We start from the raw sequence: 24,660 nt of genomic DNA on the forward strand, positions 1-24,660 counted from the left end.
TGAGGGAAACAGTGAAGACCCTTGCTTGTTGGTAGCTCCTCCACTATGCATTGTATTTCCAACGAAGGCAACATGTGGAAGTGTGTAGAAAAGCTATTTGGCAGAGACTGCTCAATAGCTTCTGACAGGAAAAAAAATCCTTCCAAGTCAAGAGCCAGAGAAAACCTTCAGAAACTCTTAAATCCTTATCTACAGCTTTTTGTTCCAAGTGGAAATTAATTTTACTACTCTGGGAAACCATGTCAGGCAGCAACCCAACAATGGCAACAGAGAGGCCCTTCACCCCAAATGCTTAGTTACCATTACAGATGCAGTTTTAAAATGCAACCTTCCAATTGCTCCAAAGTCAACTAAAGTATTTACTGTCTGAATGCTACAAGCCCCAAGTTTTCTTCTGAACGCTGTAAGCCACAGGCCTATGGTACAAAACAGCCTGTCCCTATCACTGCCTCAGTACCCTACAACACAGCCTGACACAACAGATAAAGCACAGCATGAGAAAGCTCTTGAACCATGGGATTTTCCTCCACCACCATTTAGTGAGTGTAACTGTAATTATAACTATAGTTATAAAATTAAACCTATGAGTTATGATTACACAACAAAAGGAGTGAACTCATCCCTCATTCTACTACAACTGTAATATAATGCATTTGTACCATTATTAAAGATGGGGAATTACAATTAACTACTTGGTTGTAACTACAGTAGTTAATCCCAAACTCTGGATGATACCCAATGACAATTTCTGCAGACGACTGCTATATATCCCAACCTGAGGAAAATGTCTTAGGAGGTGGATGTCCAATTTGTACAGTGGTACCCCGGGATACGAAATGACCGCCTTACGAAATTTCCGGGATACGAAAAAATTAGATAGGAAAAAACTGTTCCGGGTTACTTTTTTTTTTCGGCTTACGAAAAAATTTTTTGGTGCTTTTCGGCGCTTTTTCGCACGAAACGCGGCTTTCCAGCGCTAGCGGCTATGGCTTTTTCGGGTTACGAAAAAAATCGGGTTACGAACGCCGCGGCGGAACGAATTAATTTCGTAACCCGAGGCACCACTGTATTCTCTTTCTGCACTGCTGGCACCAACCATTTTGTGCATGTGAACCTGTGTGTGCACATCCACACCCATGTTCCTAATGCCAGTAAGAACTAGCATTCATAATGTAAACACCATGAAAAGACCAACATCCTCATGAATGTGGATTGTATAAAAAAATTAGCTACCTGAAATAATGCGGGGAAATCAATTGACTTTTATTTTTATTGCCTCTGAATTCTTTGGTCTCCTCTGTATTTCTAGCTTTACTATTTCTTTGTTTATGTTACAGTCTGAGTAAGTCAGAATAGAGCACTGGAAGACCTCAGGTTGGTTAAACTTCATAAATTAATGTCTCCCAAAGATAACTGGGCAATGAAACTATTGCTTGTAGGAATAATTCAGCAATTAAATCTTTCCTCTAATTTAAATCTGGGAATCCATTCCGTTCCTGTTCACACCAGCACACTTGCCCTTTTGCCAGTGATGACAAAAGATGCCCAGAGCACAGTGGTTGCATTCATGTTTCCATGAATATCAACAATGCACTATTGTCTGAGCTGCTCACTGATTCTGTAAAGGCTTGTTTATATCCCATTTTGACTGTTAACATGCAATACCCAACGCAGCATCAAGTCCACATTTTTGACAATGATTTGATCAATTTCCTTGTTCAAAAACTGGAAGCCTAACTGGTGTCTTCAACCACCAGAAAGGCAAGAAATAGGAGTTTTTCAGGAAACACAGATTTTGACAAATATCCACCCATGCCACAGGTTGTGAAGTGCCTTAAAAACTGTTCACTAGCAAACATTTAAAATAAAACCAATGCTTAATGCAAGAAACTTCTACTTGCTTGCTTTTCAATCTGAGATACCAATAGCACAGAGCCGTATGAACCTGTTTTCAGCTATTTTGGTAGAGAAACAATTTTATCGCACCATATTCTTTGTGCAACAGCTCAGGGTTACTAGAGTACACTGAGCTCCTGATTGCAAGCAGTTAAAAGCATCCTGCTAAACTGAATAAATCATTGAAGGGACAATGTTGCCTCCTCCCCTAATTTAAATGGCTTCTAAAAATGGACATAAAGAATGAATCTGATCTAAAATCTGCATGGTTTATTGAGCAACTTGCCTTGCCATTAAAATATATTGCAATTTATTTTTGGCAAACTCATTGCATAAGAACCTACACATTTTACATCCTGTAGTTTCCAATGCCAACGGATGAACTTAATGGCCAAGTTCCAACAGTAGAGGCTGCTATTCAGCACCAACAGAACTGAGATTTTCTTCCCTTCCATCACCTGCTGCAGCCTTCTGTGGCAACAGAAAACTCCCCCAAATTATTCAGGTGAGTTCCTCAAATGCCCTTCAGGTGGGACACAGATTCAAGTGGAAATGGAGGGATCCTTGTCTGGTGCAACCATTAAGAATATTGGTTTTTTAAGTCATTTTTCCTGTTTAAGATGTGTTGTTTACTGATTGGCAAATAAGGGCCATAAAATTCTCTATTCAGAGGCTGGATTGACTTTGTAAGCATTGTTCCTGCTTGGAGAAATATCTGCTATAAAAGACATCTAGTAGCTATGAGTTACTGTTCTCTAAAGTACATTCAATATTATAAAAATAGGAAAGAATATATTAAATGTAAAGGTAAAAGGTAAAGATAGTCCCTTGACATGAATGTCTAGTCATACAACTATAGGGGGCGGTGCTCATCTCCGTTACTAAGTCAAAGAGCCAGCATTGTCATGTGGCCAGTATGACTACACCGAACCTGTTATTAAATGTATCTGACATAATTTGGTCTGTTACTGTACTTAGCACTTCATACCACGCTCTTTTAGACTGGATACATGAGAGTGAGAAGTTATTCTGGGATATTTTAGGCTTATTTTTTCTCTCTTTTCTTTTGTCTCGCCTTTTCCACCGATGTTTTCTTAGTGCCTGTTTGTTCTGATGTTCCTCTCCACTCCATTAACTATCCATTCTGTTGTTTTCTAATTATTTTACCAGAGAAGGGCTAGAGAACAACTGATTAGCTCATTTCTCAGCACAATTTGAAGTGCCGGCTTTGGTCTGTAAAACTCTATACAGCTTGGTTACAGGTTATTTGAAGGACTGTATCTCCCTTTAGGAGTTTAGTTTAAATCTGTACTGATTTTAAATATGTTTTTAGCTGCGTTGAAAACCCTTTTATTGAAAGAAAGGCAGGGAATAATTATAATCATACAGATTGAGTCTCACTTATGCAGAATTCCAAAATTTGAAATACTCCCCCCTTTTTCATGAAATAGTGGCATCTTTGCTTCCTGATGGTTCAGTGTACACAAACTTTGTTTCATACACAAAATTATTTAAAATATTGTGTATAAAATTACATTCAGGCTATGAATATAAGGTATATACAAAACATAATGGAATTTTGTGTTTAGATTTGGATTCCATTTCCAAGATATTTCATTATGAACCTATATGCAAGTGCGGGTATTTCAAAATAATAATAATAAAATTCAAAACACTTCTGGTGCCAAGCACTTTGGATAAGGGAGACTCAGTCAACAACAACAACAACAACAACAGGTTCCCTGTGGTGGCTTAAAAGAGTTAAGTATTTTCATAAGCTCCAGTATGACTGTATTGAAAACAATCAGTTTGTGTATGCAGCCAAGAAAGTCTAATTCTAGTGCTGAAAACCAAGGGACTAATATTAAACCCTAAGCTTTAAGAAAGCTTAGCAAAAACAAGTCTACCAAAGAAGGAATGACTGATGTGAGCAGAACTAAGTGGTTAATTACCAATTATACCTGCTCCACCTGAAAATGATGGAACATTCATTTTTAAAAGAACTCTGACAGTCCAGCACTGCACAGGCACTACACCTGAACTTTTTCTGTGACTACCTATGTATTAAACAAAAGGGGCTGAAGCAAAGTACTTAGATTAAAGAGATGTAAAACAGCCAAGAACGAACTTGTCAACCATTTTTGCTCAAGATTTCTGCCCCATATACTAACCTCGTCTTCCATTCTTCCTCAGATTTAGACCTGTTTTTACGAGCTGCTCTTTGTTTTTCTTCAAGTCTTTTCTTTTCTTCACTGGCTACATCTATCGACAACAACAACAACAGCTGTGTCACATCCTTAATATATTAATGTCTGCTTAAATAGCTGCGATATCAAGAAGCTGGTGACAGTGGCAATTTTTAAAAACACCCCAAACTGCAAGACCTTTCTCTGCTGTATGAAATTGACAGTTGGACCTCCATATCCACAGATTCGTTATCCATGGACTCAACCATTCATGGCCTGAAAATATTCAAAATATATATAAATTCCAAAAAGCAAACCTTGATTTACCATTTTATATGTGGGGCACCATTATATTTAATGGGACCTGAGCATCCACAGATTTTGATACTCATGGGGGTGGTGGTGGTGGTTCCTGTAACCAAACCCCAGCAGACACCAAGGGCCAACTCTAGATTGTTCCACCCCAACATAAAATATATTTTAATACTCAAATAATGGGACTAGAGAAATTATCATAAGATATTGATGGTGATAGGCATATTAGAACTTTGTTGCTATTAAGTCTGTTTGTCTAATAAGTAATTTAAGATCATAATTACTTATCCAGCTAGTTTGTATTGGGTTTTAATAGTTGTATGGTTTTAATAGTTTTTAATTGTAATTTTAGTAGTTTTATCATCTGATTATGATTGTAATATGTTATGTTTTATTTTGAATTGATTTGTTTTGTTCTGTTGTACACCGCTTTCATCTATAATAAACTATTATTATTATTATTATTATTATTATTATTATTAATCTAGACAAAGCTAGAGAGCAGCACTTCAAGGTAACCAATAGGAAGTAATGAATGACTGTAGATAGGAATATTATCTATACTGTATTTTTTCTTCTTTCTCACTATTTCTTTTTTATCTTTCACTCTCTAATCTCTTTTTTCTTTTCTCTCTGTCTTTTTCCTTTCCTAACTCTATGATTTGTATGTGCAAGATGTGAATGTTTTATACCATGTTTTTAAATTGCATTAATAAAAATATTTTTTTAAAAAAAGGCTGTTATTACTTCCAGCTTTTTCACACTTGCAGCTTTGCTCTTACAACATTACACTGGAAAACAAAATAAAAAAACATTTATTTGCTGCCATCATATTCTGAATTCATAGGTTATGGAAAGTATGAACAACAGTAATTTGATGGTATCGTGGCTACAAAATCCAAGCAAACTACTCATACACATGATTTCAGAATGAGAAAGAGCAAACTTGAAACCAAATGTCCAGGAAGACAGAAGTCTCAATTATGTAAAATTCATCACTAACAAAGGACACTGAATGAAAATAAACTGCCTTGTTGACTGTGCTATGGAAAAGCCAGATGAAAATATTTTTAAACAAGAGAGTTAAAGCATTACCTAATCGGTATCTGCTTACTCTTTATATCACTAAGCAAGCAATTCCTCTACAAAGGAATCTGTAAAACATAGTTGCTAAAACAAATCTGTACATGAACAATGTGCCCTATAAAAGGAAGCATTTAGACACATTTTTTTAATCACTCCATGTATGCACATTCTAAAAAAGCTAAAGTTTTAAATTTACCTATGTCACCATTTTCCATAGCTCTTATATCAGGCCTTAACCGGCAATCGGTTTTAGGAATAACACTTTCCATTTCTTGATCCAGTTCATTCAAAGCCATAGCAAAGGTAGTGAAGTTGTACATCTAAAAAGAAAATAAACCCAAAACATATAGAGAGAAGTAAGTGCTTCTTTGAACACAGTTTTTGTTTCTTATGAAGGAGGATCAGCTGGTAACAGGATTACATACTCTCTCAGGAAATATCTGATCGAACTCTTCAGGGATCAGTCTTGGGGCTATTATGGCGGCGGCCGTTCTACACGGCCGCCGTCATCGATACGTCACGGCCGCGCCGCCTCCAAATGAGGCGGCGCGGTTGTGACGTATTGAGGTCGTGGCAGGGCGCCTAAGGCACCCTTTCCGCAACCCCGGAAGGAGCTGCATTTCGGAGCTCATTCTTCGTTTAGTCCGCTGGGCGCAGCCTTCAGACGGATGCGCCCAGCGGACCAAAGGAGAAAGGGGCCAAACGGCCCCTTTCTCCTTCTCCCCGCCGCCGCGGGGTGTCCTTGGGGCTTGAAGCCCCAAGGATACCCCTTTCCAGGCTGCGGGGAAGGAGCCTTTTGCCGCTTCCCCGCAGCCCGGAAAGTGGCAGATCGGGGTCTCAGCGGCTGCCGCTCTGGCTGCTGAGGCCCCGATCCGGCAGGGAAAGGTGCGCCTACAGGCCGCCCCTAAGGGGCGGTCTGTAACGCGCCAGAATCAATTTCAATAGTGTGGAAAATATTAAGTAGTACCCTGTACTTGCTTCTTTTGTATTCTGTATTCATTTCTAGTAAGATCACCCATGCAAGACTTAAGACAAGTACAGATCTGAGAACTTAACCACAAGATGGATATAGGTTACCAATGTGATGTTGAACATTCTCTAGTGTGGCCACTCCCTAACTGCGCAGCTCTTGCACAAGTAATATGCCATCTGTATCACCTCTCTATATTAAAGAAGCAGAAGCCTAGCTAATTGTTGAAGAAAGAAAATAAATCAACAAGTGACAACCAACTTATTTTGGCTAATAAAGTATTTTAAAAAATGTTTAGTGCAACTCTTAGTGTGCACTGCTGTGCTCAAGAGTGAGAAATACAGAAGGTTCAACCACTTTGTTAAATAATGTGGCCATTTGTTCTCACATCCCCAACTGCTACAAATAAATTTAAGCTGAAAATGAGAAGGACTTCTAACCATAATAGGTATTAAATTCTGAATCAGTATTCCTGAAACAGAAACAAGAAAACCAGTGGTTGTTGTTCATGTTCCATGGCCAATCAAAGGCATCTGTTTCCTTTTATCTGTGAATAAGTGTTTTCAAATAAAAGAGAAATTGAACACATCAGAAAACTTTATTGAACAAGAAAACTAGAATATAGCTATTAAAAATGAAGAGAGTTCTGGCATCCATGCTCATGCAAACTCTCTAATGAAGACTGAGTATCCCTTATCAGAAATGGTCAGGGCCAGAAGTGTTTTGGATTTTGGAATATTTGAATATAAATAATGAGATATCTTGGAGATGAGATCCAGGTCTTAACACAAACTTAACTTATGATTCTTATACACTATATGTACAAAGCCTGAAGTTAATTTTAGATGCAACATTTTTAAATAATTTTGTGCACTGAAACAAAGTTTGTGTACACTGAGCCATGAGAAAGCAAAGATGTCACTATCTCAACCACACATGGATAATTTTGGATTTTGGAGTATTTCAGATTTCCAGATAAGGGATACTATCTGTAGTCTGTTTAACCAGAATCTAGTTAAATGATCATAGCCTAGTTAAGCTTTGAGAATCATCAAAGGAGGAGCTCCCAATACTGCTAGAGTGGAAACCTTATTCTTCTCTGCTATTCACAGTGAAGGTTACATAACTAAAGCTCAGAAAGCTTCTCCCACCCACCCCTTTTTTGGAATATTGTTTCCAAAATCCAACAGCCAGCATGGCCAATGAAAAACTGCTAGCTGACAAAACAGCCACACCTGGAAAGGTCTACTTACATACCAACTGGGCAAACTGTGTCTTTTACTAATGTCATTTAACATCATTGTTAGCAAAGGAAGTGATGGAAGGTGGTGGTGTGATCAAATGTAACTTGTGACACCAAACTGTAACCTGCCAGTGGATTTACTGAAACTGAACCACAAGCTGGAGCAAATATATGCATATTCTGTCTCTCCTTTCCCTCCCTCCAACTATCCAGACAGCATGAGGTCCTGATCACATCAAATTTCAAATACATACACATACAAAAAAGAGGAAAAAAAGAGCATAAGTATAAAGCCTTGAGAGAAAATAATTTGACAGGACAGAGTTAAGAGTCTTCACCTGTGTTGAGTTTGAAGGCCTTGGAACTATCCTCCACAATAATACACTTCCAGGAATAACACACACACTTTCAGAATCTGGCAAGGGCATCTCATCTGGTTCATCAGAATTGCCTGTCTAAAAGAAGGCATGTGAAATATAGCACATCAAATCAAGAAACTACAAGATAACACTTCATAATACTACTTACTGTTAGATCAAAAGGAGCAATGACTATTTGTTTTTTGCTTATTATTATTATTATTATTATTATTATTAACGTATACCCTGACTTTCTCCCAAAACAAACTCAAGGCAGTTTACATGAATTATTACATACAAATCGTTATTTTAAAAATAAAATTAGTGTTATCATGTGGTTTCAGCGGAGGTTTGCCAATGACTTCCTCTGAGGCTTAAGAGTATGTGACTTGCCCAAGGTCACCCAATGGGTTTCATGGCTGAGCTGGGAATCTAACCCTGGTTTCCAGTCTCAGAGTTCAATGCTCAAACTATCATGCCATAATCATTGAGCCACTTCTTTTTTTTCCCCATATATTTTTGGGGACATTTCTTGTAGTCCATGTGGCTTTTGGAAGGTCTTAGGAAAATAGGTATTTGGGCCTCCCAAAGTTGCTGACCCTTAAACTGACCTTCTCCAAAGCAATCAGTTCACAAAATTATAGTGTTAATTTTGACAATCACAGATGGGGAAAAATGAATGCACAATGTGTGTGTGTGTGTGTATAGAGTAATAGCAAAACATTCAGTTTCTATACTGAAGAAAAAAGACTTAGGTGAAAATTCATTCGTTTTTAGAAGTCATTTAGAAGTCCAAGTTAAAATCCATATCATTAGTAAGTTGCTCCTAGCCTACTCCCTTATATCGTCACAAGATTAAGAAGCCTTTCCCATCTTAAGCACTTTATTTATTTTTTTCCCTCCACAATATTAGCAACCTTCTATAAAAGCCGATATTGAAAATGAGGCATGAGGAATATATATGAACGCTCTGTTTTTCTTCTCTTCTCTTCCTGTTCCCTGGGCTCTCTACAGGTGCTGTCTTGAAGACAGCAATAAATCTCCAGAGCCTTTCCATACTCCCAAGAATAGGTACTGCAAGCTAACTGGAGGTGACAATAAAATGAAACCCTACTGGAGTGTTTAGAAGGAAGACATCTGAAGTTATAAACATTAAAAACTTAGCATAATTGGTCTGACATGAGCATATACAAACAATAGTGGAAAGACTCAGCCAAAAGATAAACATGTGCTGAAATCTGTTCCACTGAGTTAAAAAGACTTAACACACAAGATGGATGCTTTATTCCCTTATATTAAGTTTGCTTATATTTTGTATAATTTTAAGGAAGTCTTTGAAAAGTTTTGGCCATTCTTCGGCCATGCATTTGGCATCAACAGTAGGCATGGTTTAGGATCATTTATAGAACAGTGAAAAAGACCATTTCTCCCCCCAAAAATAGCAAAATCCAAAACGTCCATTTCAGTTATACTTTTATTAGGCCAAGCAAAAGGCATAAACTACATCATGCAAGTTTACAAATCTTACAGGCTTCTTCTTCAGGCATCAGTGTTCTAAGTCATTTTACAAGAATAAATTAGACAATGGAGGGTCACAGAGCTGTATCTTTCATGAGATGTTAAAGCAGAGTTTAAGATGGTGGAAAGAAGTTTGATGAAGGCAAATGCTACACCTCTGCTGGCCATTAGGTGTTTTGAGGCACAAACACAAAGCAAGGCAGTGAGCATTTCCCCCCACTGTTAGAAACAAAGGCAATTCTTTTAAGATCTAGTCCTGTTTTGTGTGAGACTATCAGCCCCTTTGTCAGCAGAACACATTGAGTATCTTCAAAAGAGAATTTTATGAACATCAAATGGCAGCCTGTCTCCCGTGTTCACTGCTGTTTGCAAGACTCAATCAAAGCTCAGGAGAAAAAAAAATTGTACGTTTAATGAATTTAAAGAGATCTTGCTTACTACAACAATTTCAGAAGGATCCTATAATTACAGAAATATAAGATGTCACCACATCCACCAAACAGGACAAACATCTAATTCAGATAATTGTTTGAAACTTCTTAAACCATAGTCTCTATACAGTACTCATAAATCATGGTTTATGAGTGTGGAGATTAAAAAAGCACAGTTTCCACCTCCCCTGCTGTTTCCACCTCTTCTAATCACCATTATCCTTTCTTTTATATTCTGCTTTTGGCAAGATGAAGATCTTGGTGTACAAACCAGTTGACATTATGTCTGAGCTTGGAAGGGAAATTTTCCTTAATACCAATTATGAAATGTAAAAAATCATGAGAGGCAAGAGGAAGAGACCATGGCTTTAGGAAGTCTCTAACTGCCTTTGTGAAATGACACACACTGGAAATTAGACACGTAAAGCCTGACTTTGGAAACTTCTAGCTGTTTTGGGAAAGCACAGCGGTTGTGTAAGCACTTTCAAATCCTTCACATCATTCCAATTATTTAGTCAAAGAAAAATTGTACTTCTACTGATCTAAATTTGAGCAGTTTGCTATTCTGCATTTTTATATAGTACCTGTTTATTGTTTTTCTTCTCGTCTGTGTTTTTCTTGTCATTCTTTTTATAAGCTTCAAATGTAGCAAGATCAACACTGTACAAACACTCAGTCCACTTTCCATAGAGTGCACAAAGTTTCTTTTTGCTGTCCAAAAACACCCAAAATAATGAATTTTAGAAAACAGTACAAGTATTTTACCTAATTCTAATATTCAGCTCCCTGCTCTACACAAAACTTAAGAGAGCAAAAAGTCAGCTTTGGGAAGCTAACTAATGCCTAATGAGAAATGTTGGAGGAAATCCCTTAGAAAGGGATTTCTCCCAACATTTCTCATTAGTTATTAGTCAGCTTCTCAAACCTGACTGTTTCATTCTCTTAACTGACGGTAGAATAAAGCCAATGAGCAAGACATGGGCAGATGAAACACCATGGAGGGCAATCACCTCTGATCAAAGATGACACCCTTGATAGCCTCTGCAAGAATCTGAAGAAGGCAGCATATACTACTGTTCAGAGACTCTGCCCTTTCTGAATTAAACTCTTCAGCCTCTTTGAAAATGTATTTGGAAATATTAACAAAAATGGATATATTTACCTTTTATCTTGAATATAGCCTTCTACTTTGTGTAATTCCTTCCCAAAAAGGCCGCAGGGTTTGAAATTTAACATACATTTTTCACCAGTTCTGTGGAAGACGTATCAAGTTACATCTTCAGCATGTTAAAATTTACACTCAGATATGACAATCTCTGCCTTGGATTCCACCCCCTCCAGACTTAATTGTATTAGTGGGAAAAGAAAAATATTCCCAACTAACTCAACACACATATTAGCTTTCTGACCACTGTAAAGCGGTAACATAATATAGTCTGACATCACCAACAAAGCAGCTATGATCTTGCACAAATTCCAGCCATGTTTTGTGCCTGGGTGAATGACAAACCAGAAAAACTCATATTGCTCAACAATACCAAATTCTTCTAAGCATAATTATGTGAGTTTTTAAAAACTGTGCCTTGGAATTAGAGTGCCCATTTTACAGATGCTATAATAGAGCATAATGAATTTTCAATCCAAGCAGAAAGTCAAATTTCCATCTTACTTGTGATTGGTTATTTCCATATTCCCATATTGCTCAATCCAAAGCTTGCCCACAATAATATTATGCACACAGCATGTAGGATTTGTCCATGTGTATGCTTCATTGTGTCTGGAGTTAAAAAGAGAATACAGTACAGACTGTTAGAACCACACATCCTTCAAAACCTTTCTTTCTTTTTTTTAAGCTACATAAATCTGTATTTTAAACCACTTTTGCCACTGGCAGTATGTCAAACAATGCAGCATATATTGTCCATACACACAGAAGCAAAGGAAAATGCTGATCTGATGTACTCTTTGACCTAACAAGTTCCAGTGCATTACTCTGCTGACAGAAACTAAATGTTTGCATGCTGAACACAACACCTCCCCTGTTCCCAAAGACACTTTAACTCTTAGATACCTCTACATCAGGTCACTTTCAAACTGAGCACACTGCTTGCCCTGAATAATTTGTTACAGGTCAAATGCAGGTCGTTCAATTTAGACAGCAAGAGTAGCAAAGATGGAGAATAGTACCAAAGCACAACTGTAGTTATTCCAATCAAAAAAGCATACACACCTTACTAATACCTAAACTCACACTGTGAAAGCTAGCCTTCAGTGCAGCAATAATATAGCACATATTTCTGTCAGCCTGAAATAATACAGGGGACATCATTTGACAAGAACATAACACAATGCCTTTGCAGATTGAGTTGGGAACTTTCAGAGTACAAAATAAAAATGCCTTGCCATTGTACTGTGCTTTGCTAAATTATTTTACAAGAATGCATGGCAGCTCTAAAATCAGATCTAGTTGAAGATCTGACAAGGGAGTTAATAATTTAATTCTGTGGGCATTTTATATACAATACAATGACTGCAATAGGCTAGGGTTGCAAAGGTATTCCAGAGAAACAACAGACCAATGTCTTCAGCCATCTTCACCAAGACAGCAGAATGTCACATTGTCTTTGCTGAGTTTGCCCCATTGCAAGGAATGAATGACAGGGAGACAGCTTTGCTGCCCAGACTCTGCTATGTTTCCAAAGAAGGAGACAACGAGATTCAGGAAAGAATCTCACATCCACTCAAAGACAACAATTACATTATTTTGACTATTAGACTCTTCTTTGGAGGCTACAGCACATATAATTCCAGAAGTTCAGCCATCTTCTCTACAATTAGCATACTGGGCAACTGGTTGCTAGCACACTTTGGTCAAATATTCCAGAAGTGTCCTTATACACACGATAGCTTACCTTTTTACTTTGTCGCTATGATATCATGCCTTATTAAGTACAGTAGTGAGGTTAGCCTGACATCTAGCCTTGCAACAGTCAGAACAAAACCAAACACAGTAAAATTTCTCACACTGACTCCTATCTATAACTATAGATGTCTCATAAGAAGAATTCAAAAACATTGCAGCTTTCCTCAACCTGGAGTCTTCCAGATGTATTATTCTATAACTCCTAGCATTCCTGCACATTAGCCATACCAGCCATGGCCAATGGAACCTGGAGGGCCATAGGTTAGGCAAGGCTGACTAATGGGCTGAATATCAGGCTAGGATCAGGGAAATCCCAATTTAGATATTCATTTAGTCATAAATGGAGATGCCGGGCTAGTCCTAGCACTCAACCTAATCTAACCCATAGGTTTAGTGTCATGGTAAAATGTGTGTATGTGTAGATCCAGACTATGTACTCCACCTTTAAACAATGTAGAAAATAGACATTAACAGTTATTGAATCTGTTTCTGGAATTAGCATTGGTGTCAAACCTGTCAGTCTGACAGGTCTGAGTATCTTTTTTGCTATTCTTTTAACATTAATGCTGTATAATACTGTTCAGTCAATTCCACTCCTCACCCTCCAAACATAACTCTCCCCATTCCTTGGTCCCACCACCTTCACTGCCTGTTCTTCATGTATGTTCAGGTTTCAGTAGCAACATAGGAGCCACCTATTCTAGATTTACACAGAGTGAATGAAAAGCTTCACACATTTAGGATGAGATCCAAATAGTCAGCAGCTCCGTAAGTGCTAGAGAAAACAACTTGAACAAACAGCCTTGAAAGTGAAGTTTCATTTTGTCCCTCCCCTCCTTCTCCTCCATGCCTACTTGATCTCATCTCTGCCAGAAAAAGAATCTAGGTTTTATTATAATTCATGCGGTAATGCAATATATATACTACAAGCATTTTATCTATGGTAACTGTAATTTAGCAAAGTTGTCTGACCCACTTACTCAAGGAGTTTTAGAGTTATTATTCCCTTAGGTTCAGCTTCAACACTCTTTCCCCAGAACTTGAGTTTAGGATAAATGGAACCGTGAAATACGAAATCGTTATTCACTCCTTCTGCATAAAAAGCACTGATTGGTGGGTGATGACTAACTTGCTCTGAAATGAGTCTGAATCCAAGATCTTCTCTAAACACAGAAAGAAATAGTTGAATTGAAGCTAGACTACAAAAGCAGACATTGACATGCTAGGTTTGTGCAATATAAAAAGAAAATACCTGAACAACAGCTTAAACCAAGTTATGTTTTCAACCAATACCTTACATGAAATTAATCATATTGCATTGTCCAGAACAAACATTAACAGTTCAGCCAAGCAAACGTTTTAATTATTGTCACTATGTAGTGATTAAAGACTTTAGCAAACTATATATTATTTATTATTTATTAACGGTATTTATACCCCACCCTTCAGCCCTAAAGGCTCTCAGAGAGGCTTTCAATTATTATTTTAATTAGATGGTTCCCTGCCCTCAGGCTTACAATCTAAAAAGACAAGACACAAAAGGAGAAGGGAATGGTGGTGGGGAAGGGAATCATGTCCAACAGTTCTTCTCTCCCTCTGAGACCTGGATCAAGGCAGATGGACTGGAGGGAGGGCTCTTCTTAATCGAGGCCGGGCCTGATGGCATTAATCCTGTCTTTTCACTCCCTCCAGGCCGGAAGATGACAGTTGGCAAGGATGGAGGGCTCTTCTTCTTCAGGCTAATATTATGCACTGGCTAGCTGTACATCATGTCCAAGAGGGCATACTTGTATCTGCTCATTAAGCCAATCACTCAAATGCATTATGTATTTATTACCTGACTAGTTCATATGTCTCTCCAAGTAATGGGTTGAATGGCTTTCCTGTTCGCTCCCACTGAGAGGCAACAGCAGAGACAGCAAATGCAGCTACACACTGTGGAGAAAGCCATTTACAAGCATATTTATACTAGCATAAAGCAGAACATCCTGCCCACATAGTCTGTCTTTTTTTAAAATAATTTTCATAAGAAAAAGGTAAATATTCAAGTAGTGGAGTAGCACATTCAAAAATGTAAGAGACACAGAGAAAAGGGGATAAAGGGAGATAAAGAGAAAACAAAACTATCTCCACATTAAGCAGTGGTACCTAAAATGAATCTAGCAGGTCAGATATCCAACCGCTAGGTTTCTTTAACACTATAGCAGTAAAATTAAATTGTATTTCAGCAAGCACCTTTTATAATCAAAGATCACAGCAGTTTTTTCAATACTACAGTAATAAACAGCACAACTTTTTTTTTTTTTTGGCCTATAGGAAAAAGTATCTACATTACAAACAACAACAACAAAACAGCCACAACTCTTCAGAGTAGAAATACCTGCATTCTTTCTATGGGGTCAGAAAGTGAGCTGGCTTTATGAATTAAGTATGTGTGTTCCATGTATTCCGTCAGTCGCTGTAGGAAACTTAGTGGCTCATTAAAAATTACCGGCATAGTGATCTTGGACAGCTCCTAGTAGAATTTTTAAAAACAGTGTTAAGATATATACCAATTTACCTATACTACTATGTTCTAATTTTGGGAGTGGTTTATGTGATCAACAACAACAACCTAGACCATTGGGAGGAGGACAGAATGGAAAACAGAGCAATACAAAGAGAAAGAAACAAGCTCCTTTACATAGGCCTACTTTAAAAAGTTAAAGTCCTGCTCTGGTGCTATAGTAACGCTCAAGGAAGATCACATTGTCAAGGGTAATCTTTGGGATAGCCATTGTGAACTGCACATTTCACTTAGTGGCAAGAGGGGTTAAGAAGAGAAATAACATCGTATCCAAGGCTACCTGACAAAAACAAGAGCTTCCAATACATAGCTAATGCTCTCTATTTTGTGGTCTGCTTTACTGAAAGTAACACAAACAAATCATTTGTTAGTATTAGTATTCAACTGAAGTTAAAATGCTTCTAAAATTCTTGAAAACTCGACAAACAATGTCAACGTTTACAGATGCTGCCTGGTGTATCAGCATCTTGGTGGAATCATTTTTTCATGCCATATGATTCCACTTTAGGGGTGTGTGTGTGTGGGGGGGTGTTCCTGTGGCATTGTCTCAAACTCTGGTTTTCTATTGTTATCTCTATGTTTTACTTCCACTTTCATGAGATATCTTGAATGTTTAGAAAGTTTTTGGAACTTGTCCATTACATACACTCATTCATGTGAATTACAAAAACTGAAAAGGCTGACAACGGCAGTGAAATTGTTAATGAGCAAATTTTCCATGTCTTTTCAATGTCTTCTGTAGCACTAAAAGATAACACATACAGTACATTTACTTCAAAATTGTGCAGATTATTATCGATCCCAATTGTTTTGCACAAGGATATAATCACATAACACAATTCAGTAAAATACTGTGCACATATTTTTATTGCAAGCTACATACCATTCCAATGCATTTTCTTAAGATGCTCCAAATACTGAAATCATTTCTGGAAAACATTGGAGAAGGCAGGCTTGTCCTATATTGGAATGGAAGCAAGAGACCACACTGTTGAGGCCCACACAATACATAAATCTGTAAAAGTAAAGCAGGGATAGGGAATGCACAGATCTCCAAATACTGAACTGTATCTCCCAGTTTTTCACCTCTAGCATTGCTGACTAGGGCTGATGGGTGTTACAGTCCAACATCTGCAGGATTATGCATCCCAACTCTCTTATGCAGAATATGTAAGATACTGACCAGAACCAAATTCTGAACAATGACCCACTAGTAACTACTCCCTCGCTTACAAATTTCATTTGTAATTTGATGGGACCTATGTGGAATGAATCATCCCCAAAACTAGTTACAAATACCCATTCAAATGCCTGTGAAATAGCAACCAAAACTGTGGCATTGGTTTATAGGAAACCAGTTAAGGCAATGTTTTTCCTAGGAGGCTTGTCACAAATAGCAGCTAAATAAGCAAGTAAATTAATAACTGAAAGAAATCTAGGTGTTCGTGAACAGTAGAACATAATGGAGAGGAAACACAGATGAGGATGGCTCTCTCCCTTCCTTACTAAAGAGGTAGATGCGAGCACTGACTGTTTTATGTACTTATTTTTACAAGCTCTAAAAACCAAATTTAAAACAGAAGAGAAGAGTGACATTTCATAAGCATCATCCAGTAGGTTCCCACAACAGCCAGACCAGAATGTAGATGGGCAAAACAGTAGTGCTAGTCATGCCTCTGAAAGTTAATAGCAACCTTTTCCAATTACTGCTTGAAGCACAGCAGTCTACAAAACCCGTTTCACTAAAGCCCATAATGGAACAGAAAAAGTGAACATGCATATCACATGTAGTAACAGCTTTCCAACAGCACTATATCACCCTCTGAACGGTTTGGCTGTACAGCCTGTACTATAGCAACTTAGATCCAAAACACACTGCAGAAATCATCCACTTTGAGACCGCTTTAACTGCCCTAACTCAGTGCTAGTGAATTGTGGGAATTGTTTATTGTGGCATCAGAGCTCCCTGACAGAGACTAAAAGTCTCACAAAGCTACAGTTCCCAGAATTCCCTTGCCTTGAGCCAGGGCAGTTAAAGCATTCTCAAACTAGATTATTTCTGTAGTATGTTTTGGGCCTTAGATAAAAGATCCCTCGTCAGTTTTTCAACACTTACACTTTTAACCAATTCACCATCATGATGTTCATATAAATTATTAAAGTTTCAACTCAGCTCTGGGTAGGTGGTACCACATTCAAACTGTTGTCCTGCTACGAGCCACTAATCTGTCTGACAAGGTTGTGGGAGTAAAGAAGGCAAGAATAATTTTGCCATATGTATTTATGCTGCAGTAGGAAAGACAAAATGACATGGGCCCTTAGTATCTATTGGGGTTTGATTCCAGGAGTCCCAGGTAGATATCAAAATCTGTGGATGCTCAGGTCCCATTAAATACAATGGCATAGTAAAATGGTTTCCCTCATATAAAATGGCAAATATTTTAAAATATTTTCTGCTATGGATGGTTGAACCCGTTGATTAAAAAATGAGTGGATAACCGTGGGCCAACTGTACATGCATCAAATATTATTAGTGCCAAAAATATTAATTATTCCTACACCAGGCCAACAGTCACATGATAACCAAAAAGAACAAAACATATTTAACAAATAATATCCAGAATGATAATTTTATTAAAAATATGGAAACATAATCTGGGAGAATTTGGACAAGCACATCACTGCATACAGAGATCTGTCATTCTACCCATAATTTATTTTAAAGCTAATTTACTTGGGAAGTTCAAGTAAAAAATTACAGTCATTTCTTGGAGTATAATGTTTCACAAAGCATGATTCTGTATAATGTGCATGTTTTATGGTGTTCTTCTTTTCAAGGAGAAAACCACAATGAATGGCCTGTATGTAACTGAACTGAAATTTATGCTTAGAACTCCCTTGCTATCCTGGGAAGAAAGCAATCCTAGTGCAGTACAGTATTCTGTCCTAAAAGCTATATGGAAACAGTTTAGACAGATCCACAGATCTATTCCCATTCCATGGAGGCAGATCAAGCTTTTTATCTCAACAAGGTTGGATCAATTGCTTTTAGGGATCAACAAAAAAGACCCTAACTTTTGGTGCAGTGGACTCCTTTTAGAGTCCTCTTCTGTATCTTCCCTCCTTGGAGAGGACATGTTCTTAAGGTCCTTGAACAAACCTGGGCCCCTTCCACATTACACAATTACAGCACTATGATTCTGCCTTAACAGCCAAAATGTCACACTATGAAAACCTGGGACTTGCCGTTTCATGAGTTAATTAGAATTCTTTGCCACATAGTTCTGGTACTTTATCAAGTGACCAATTCCAGGATTCCACAGGATGGAAATATGACAGTTAAAGTGATATCGAAGTGTTATAAATGTGTAATGTGAAAGAGCTCTAGGAGAGAAGCCATAGAAGGAAATCTGCAGACAGTATGTGGGTTTTTTTTATTTATTTTAAATTTGTCTGTTCTCTTCAAATATTTTTCTTGATTCTTTTGGGATCAAACAACAGCAACAGTAAGTAAGCTGGAAATTTCCTCAATCCTGCACAGATATCACAGAGGCTTTAAGGAGGAAAGCCTCCACCAGTTCTAAACAGGCATGCAGTTCTATTCCCAAGCCTGGCTTCTTTTTCAATGTTTCTTTTTTTCTCTTTTATTGTATGTTTGCTTATACTTGTCTGCTCAGACTAATATCCAGCCAAGGCACATCCTATACTGACAACACACTGACAATTTTCTCTTCTATGCTGTATGAGAGCTGGTTTGTCCTTCTGCAAGTTCTCCAAGATCATATCCACCTGAGTTAATGTCCTACTTCTCTGCACCACTGTGGACCATGCATGTTCAAATATTAGTGTTTCATTATGCAAAATTCCATGTTTTGCATACTGTAGTATAGGAGAAGCCAAGCCTTCAGAAGAAGAAAGCTAATGCATTGACAAGTAGAAGAGAAGTCAGTTCCCTGTGACTTCTGATTCAGACCAATATTAAACTGCTTAGTTCTGAAGAGGTCAGAAACAAATGCATCCCAGCAGTAAAGACAGAAGTAATCTATTAAGCATACATTTAAAAGTTGCATCCTGGCATGGAGTAACATGCTTTTGCTAAACTATTCAAGTAGAACAGCCACAATCTTATCTGATTTTTTAAAAAACAAACAAACATTTTTTTCCATTTTATATACTGTATTAAGCCTATCTACAAGACGCTACCTTGTTTTATCCATGTTACACATTCAAATCCACTCTGGAATCACAGGTTGAAAACACACTGCAAAAATAAACCAGTTTGAGCGCACTTTAACTGTCCTGGCTCAATGCTAGGGAATTCCGGGAATTGTAGTTTTGTGAGACATTTATCCTTCCTGTCAGAGACCTCTGGTACTACAAATGCAATTCGCAGGATTCCCTAGCAATGAGCCAGGACAGTTAAAGCAGTCTTAAACTGGATTATTTCTGCAATGTGTTTTAGACCACAGTTTTCTCCCAAGAATTATGTGAATATTCCTTAGTAGAGATTCTCAGTCCTTTCAAAAACAATAGTAGTTCAAAGTCTCCCAGAGTGGAAGCTATGAATGTTGAACCAATGTTAAACTAAGTGATACTGACTTGCTGCAAGTAACATTTAAGTGTTCTGTGTTTCATTTACACTTAGGGGAGTTCTTTTTTAAATAGAAGTGGGGAAAGTGTGGCCCTTGGGATAAGGCTCTGCAACTCCTTTCAGCCCTAGCCAAAAGAGCCAAGGCAGAGGGATGATAGCAGCAGCAGTCCAGCAGTATTTGGAGCATCCCTTTTCCATCACTGAATTATGAGTTTTGTTTCTTTTTCTTTTTTACAGTTAGCTAAGCTAAGAGTATTGGGGGAAAAAGTAGAAGTCCCTCCACAAAACAGGCCTGTATCCAGTTAACATTTTGATTCTACTTGACGTGAGACAGAAGACCCCTTTATTAGGATATGGCTCAGTCCGGGATATCTGAAAAAGAATCCAGAGGTGAGACAAAGATTTTCAAACATTTTGCAAACTCTAAAATTCATTAAGATGATATCTGCCTCACCCTCATTTGCGACTGTGGATCAGTAGTAAGGACCTTTCAACTTAGTACCATAAAATCAGTTTTAAAACACTAAAATTGACTCTCCTAAATCAACATAAAATATCTGAAAAGGTTTCACAGTTTGCCACTCTTTTCTTCCACCACCCAGTAAAATGGATGGCAAGAGGCTGATACACATTGCATATTTTATTTTACATTATAGTACTACATCTTGTGCTTAGCCATTTTCATTTCAAAATCAATTCATAACCTATTAGAAACCCACCAAAGTAGCTAACTGTGTATCTACTGATTTCTGCACTGTTTCAGTGAATAAAAAGGATACAGTGATTTTCTTAAAAACAGCATGGCTTCAGTTTCAACAATCATATTCTTTTGAGTTTCTCGAGACACTTATGGGACTGATCAAAAACTGTCTATTAAGATGGGCTGGGAGCACTTTCTAGCAAAGTGGCTTAAAGGAAGTAAGCTCTGAATCCCTAATGGAACTTAAGAGGTGACTTTAGGCAAGCTACTCTTTCAGACTCTGTCCAAAATGTAAGACTAATACCTACCTTGCAGGGTTGCTTTAAGTACTACAGCAGTCATGTGAAAGCACTTTCAACACTCTACAATATGACAATCCTCATCAGAATAATTTGTAGTGTGCACAATGACATTATTTCTCACTGTGCCCTCTGAACCATACTGATCATCTTGGCCTTCTCTCTTATACAACAATTTATTCTTAGCCATGTTCAGAGTTCTGTGGAAGATCAGCCATCTAGAATTCCTTACTAGCTTGATTTATGTTCCCTTTATTTTATAGACCCTCCCCTTTCACAGCTCCAAGAGCCTAGAACATTCTGTGATAATGCTGAAGAAGCTGGTGGAGTCAGAAGTATTACAAATAATTGATATGAAAAATGTGAGTGCCACTTCCCATCCTGGTGCAATGGCTAGCAGAAAACCCTGAAGTAACAAGCAATCACTTGGATTGTGGGATTATCAGATGTGTGTCTCCAGAAAGAAACCAACAAGTATATGAATTGAGGGATGTGGAACAGAAGGGGGAAAGCATCTTTCCTGTTCATTTTTTCCTACTGATGGGTGATATCTAAGACAGATGGTCTCTGCTTCAGCAGAGGCCTTCAACTCATTTTCTTCTGCAGAACCAGTGAAGTATGGAAACATTAGGCAGATGGGGACTTCTTTCTTATTTCCAATTATATCTATCTATGTAGATGGAAAGAGATACCAAACCAATTAGAGCTATTTCTTCCTGCATCAACACACATATGGGCACTAGTTTACATGTCATCTTATGGAAGAATAGGCTTTCCCCCTTTATGTTTATATCAAGGTAAACAGAAATGTAGAGATAGGGCTGTAAATTCTAAATTACATGCAAGACATGTCTGACTCACTGGCAAGACCATAGAGAATGTGCTTCTTTGCTTGGTACCATTTAGGGCTTGGTACCTTTTAGGGTACAGTTACACAAAATGCCATTTTGAAAGATCTCAAAATTATGTTTTTAAAAAAATCACTGTCTGAACCCTTCATCTTCCCAGGGCTTTTAGGAACTTTGATTACCTTTACTTGCTTACTTCAGAGACTATGTGATTTCAGAGTGCTTATGCCAGAGTATGGAGTCAGCTTGGTGCAGGAGTTTGAGTGTTGGACTAAGACACTGGAACGCCAAGGTTCAAATCCCCACTTGGCCCTGGAAACCCACTGGATGACTTGAACAAGCCACACTCTCTCAGTCTTTGATTAAGAAAATGGCAAACTTCCTCTGAATAAATCTTGTTATGAAAGCCCTATGAGAGGGTCATTACAGGTCAAAGTTGACTTGAAGGCACATAACAAGAAAATGCCACATTAATGTGATGGAAACTGCCTCACTCAGGCTATTACACTTCAAAAGAAAACTATCAACCAGTTTTCTAATTTGGTTTAAGATACTGTGATAGTGACATACAAGACACGCAACTGATTTATCTATATGTATTTTTGTATTTTACCCACATCTTTACTTCAAAAATATACATAATATAAGAATAAGCCTTAAACATGAGAACGACAAAGTGTACATGCCCGAAGAAAATACAACTCGATCCCATGACCCCTGCTCCTCTCTTCCTTTCTTATTAGCAATGTTTCATACTGCATGTTGAATACATTCCCAGTTTCAAATGTTGGCCAGGTATCTCTTTTATATATCGTATAAACAAAACTACATTTCCAGTGTCATGATAAATATTTATTTACAACTTTCTCCATAAAGTCTATTGTTATATCAATGAAAAGACAAAACATACATCTCCTTCCCCCACATACACAAATTAAAATACAGAACAACAACAACAACAACAACAAAAACCAAACGAATAATGACAAAACATGGTTCACACATATTTATGTTACAACTTTAACTTAACCATATGACATGATAAGTAAGTGTCTTAAGAATCCAAAGACAATTATGAACAGCTTTATACCCTGAGGAATTTTGCTCCAAGCAAAATTTAGATTCATTTTTCCACAAAGGTCTGACAGTCTGCACTCATACATTTGGAAAAGTAGTCCCATACGTGGTGTCAGCCAACAGGTCAGAGACTGCAATACAGTTAGAAAAGGCACACATCTAAGCTCTAGTTCCCCGCCCAAAAATCTTCCTCTTGCAATGTTTTTTTAAAAGTCCACTAAAAAGCTACCAAAACCCTACTTATAAAAAAATCATCCTCACTCAATAGAGAAGAATAGGCACTGAGTGGAAAGTGTATGGGGGCAAGATCAGAGAGATCAAAATCTAGCAGTCAGAAAGCCTAATGAGGCAGACATCTATAGCAGAAACTAAAGAAATATCAGGGGAGTAGAGAATAAGGAGGCTCTAGTCACCTCTTGTTTACAATTTTGGCAACAGAGTTTTACAACAAGGCTTGTGGAAACCTGCCAAAATTACGGTTTGTTTCTTATACTTAAAGCTTGCTCAAGCTTATTATTGCTTCCTAGCACATAAAAATATTGTAAATCAATTGACAAAAGTATCCTAAAGTCTTTTCTTAATTATCTGGATCTGTTTCTTTCACAACTGCAATTCTCTGTATTCTGCTAGCAAATAGGATGGAGCAAACTGTCCTACACCAGCTGTCATCTCTAATGTGAGAAAGTATATACAGTGGACCCTTGTTATACGCTGGGGATTGGTTACAAGATCCCCCGTGAATACAAAATCTGTGGATGTTCAAGTCCGATTAAATATAATGGCATAGCAAAATTGTGTCCCTTATAAAAAATGGAAAATCAAGGTTTGATATTTGAAATTTATACATTTTTGGAACATTTTCAAACCGTGGATGCTTGAATCAGTGTATAAAAAATCTGTGTATAAGAAGGGCCAACTGTATTTTGATGGCAATTAAACAGAGCAAAGCTGAGAGCACAGGAGTGGGGAATATAAACACTCAGATCTGACTGTGCCTAGAAATTCTGAAATATTTTTCTCAAGCCTATCATAATCATTACTGAACCTCTGATCCTTTCATTTCAATCCACACAAATGATATAAATTCATTTGCTTTGAACAGAATGAATGAAATTGAGCTAGGTAGCAAGCATTAAGGTACTGAAATAAATGAAAGCGCAACACATTTAAAATGAAACTTGCTGGAGCAAAAAAAAAATCTATTTTTAGTATTTAAGAAAAAAAATCACTATCTATATACAGAGCAGTTAAGTGCCAGTTATAAATTAGTTTTAAGCCATATTTAAATTAGAAGCTAAAATAAATGTAACTGTATTAAATTCTCCCTGCACTGAAACCTGAGAAACAAGGTATTTGTTACATGTAACTGAGGACCTATTGTCCTCTTTTGCATATAAAACTTAAGAATAGATATATGTTACGTGTTTATGCAGTATGACTTTTTGTTTTTAGTGTTTTTGTTTAAAATATATATTTAAATATCTGGCTAAAACTAGCACAGAATTAATTCAGATAATGCTAAGAAGATCAAGTAACTGGAAACTAAAAATACAGTAAGAGATGCACATTAAAAAAACATGAACAAACAAGAGACTGGTATTGATTTCAATGAGACAAATTTAAATGAGTTAGAAACATGCACTGTTAAGAAT

General features: G+C 37.4%; 1 protein-coding gene across 4 annotated transcripts in view; it reads right to left on the bottom strand.

The window, feature by feature from the left end:
- The window catches only part of LOC121917438 (oxysterol-binding protein-related protein 1-like), a 102,243-nt gene that overhangs the window by 3,578 nt on the left and 74,005 nt on the right, over positions 1-24,660 (bottom strand). For 3 of the 4 annotated variants that reach the window (XM_042443404.1, XM_042443407.1, XM_042443406.1), the window contains exons 18-27: positions 16,377-16,452; positions 15,308-15,442; positions 14,765-14,862; positions 13,908-14,090; positions 11,674-11,781; positions 11,167-11,256; positions 10,589-10,715; positions 8,035-8,151; positions 5,680-5,803; positions 4,068-4,158 (exon numbers count right to left, since the gene is read on the bottom strand). In XM_042443404.1, the coding sequence (XP_042299338.1) occupies positions 4,068-4,158; positions 5,680-5,803; positions 8,035-8,151; positions 10,589-10,715; positions 11,167-11,256; positions 11,674-11,781; positions 13,908-14,090; positions 14,765-14,862; positions 15,308-15,442; positions 16,377-16,452 (1,149 nt within the window). The remainder of the gene's footprint in view (positions 1-4,067; positions 4,159-5,679; positions 5,804-8,034; positions 8,152-10,588; positions 10,716-11,166; positions 11,257-11,673; positions 11,782-13,907; positions 14,091-14,764; positions 14,863-15,307; positions 15,443-16,376; positions 16,453-24,660) is intronic. The other variant, XM_042443408.1, reaches the window with a different exon arrangement.

The sequence above is a fragment of the Sceloporus undulatus genome, unplaced genomic scaffold (assembly GCF_019175285.1).
Source record: "Sceloporus undulatus isolate JIND9_A2432 ecotype Alabama unplaced genomic scaffold, SceUnd_v1.1 scaffold_18, whole genome shotgun sequence".
Classification (NCBI taxonomy): domain Eukaryota; kingdom Metazoa; phylum Chordata; class Lepidosauria; order Squamata; family Phrynosomatidae; genus Sceloporus; species Sceloporus undulatus.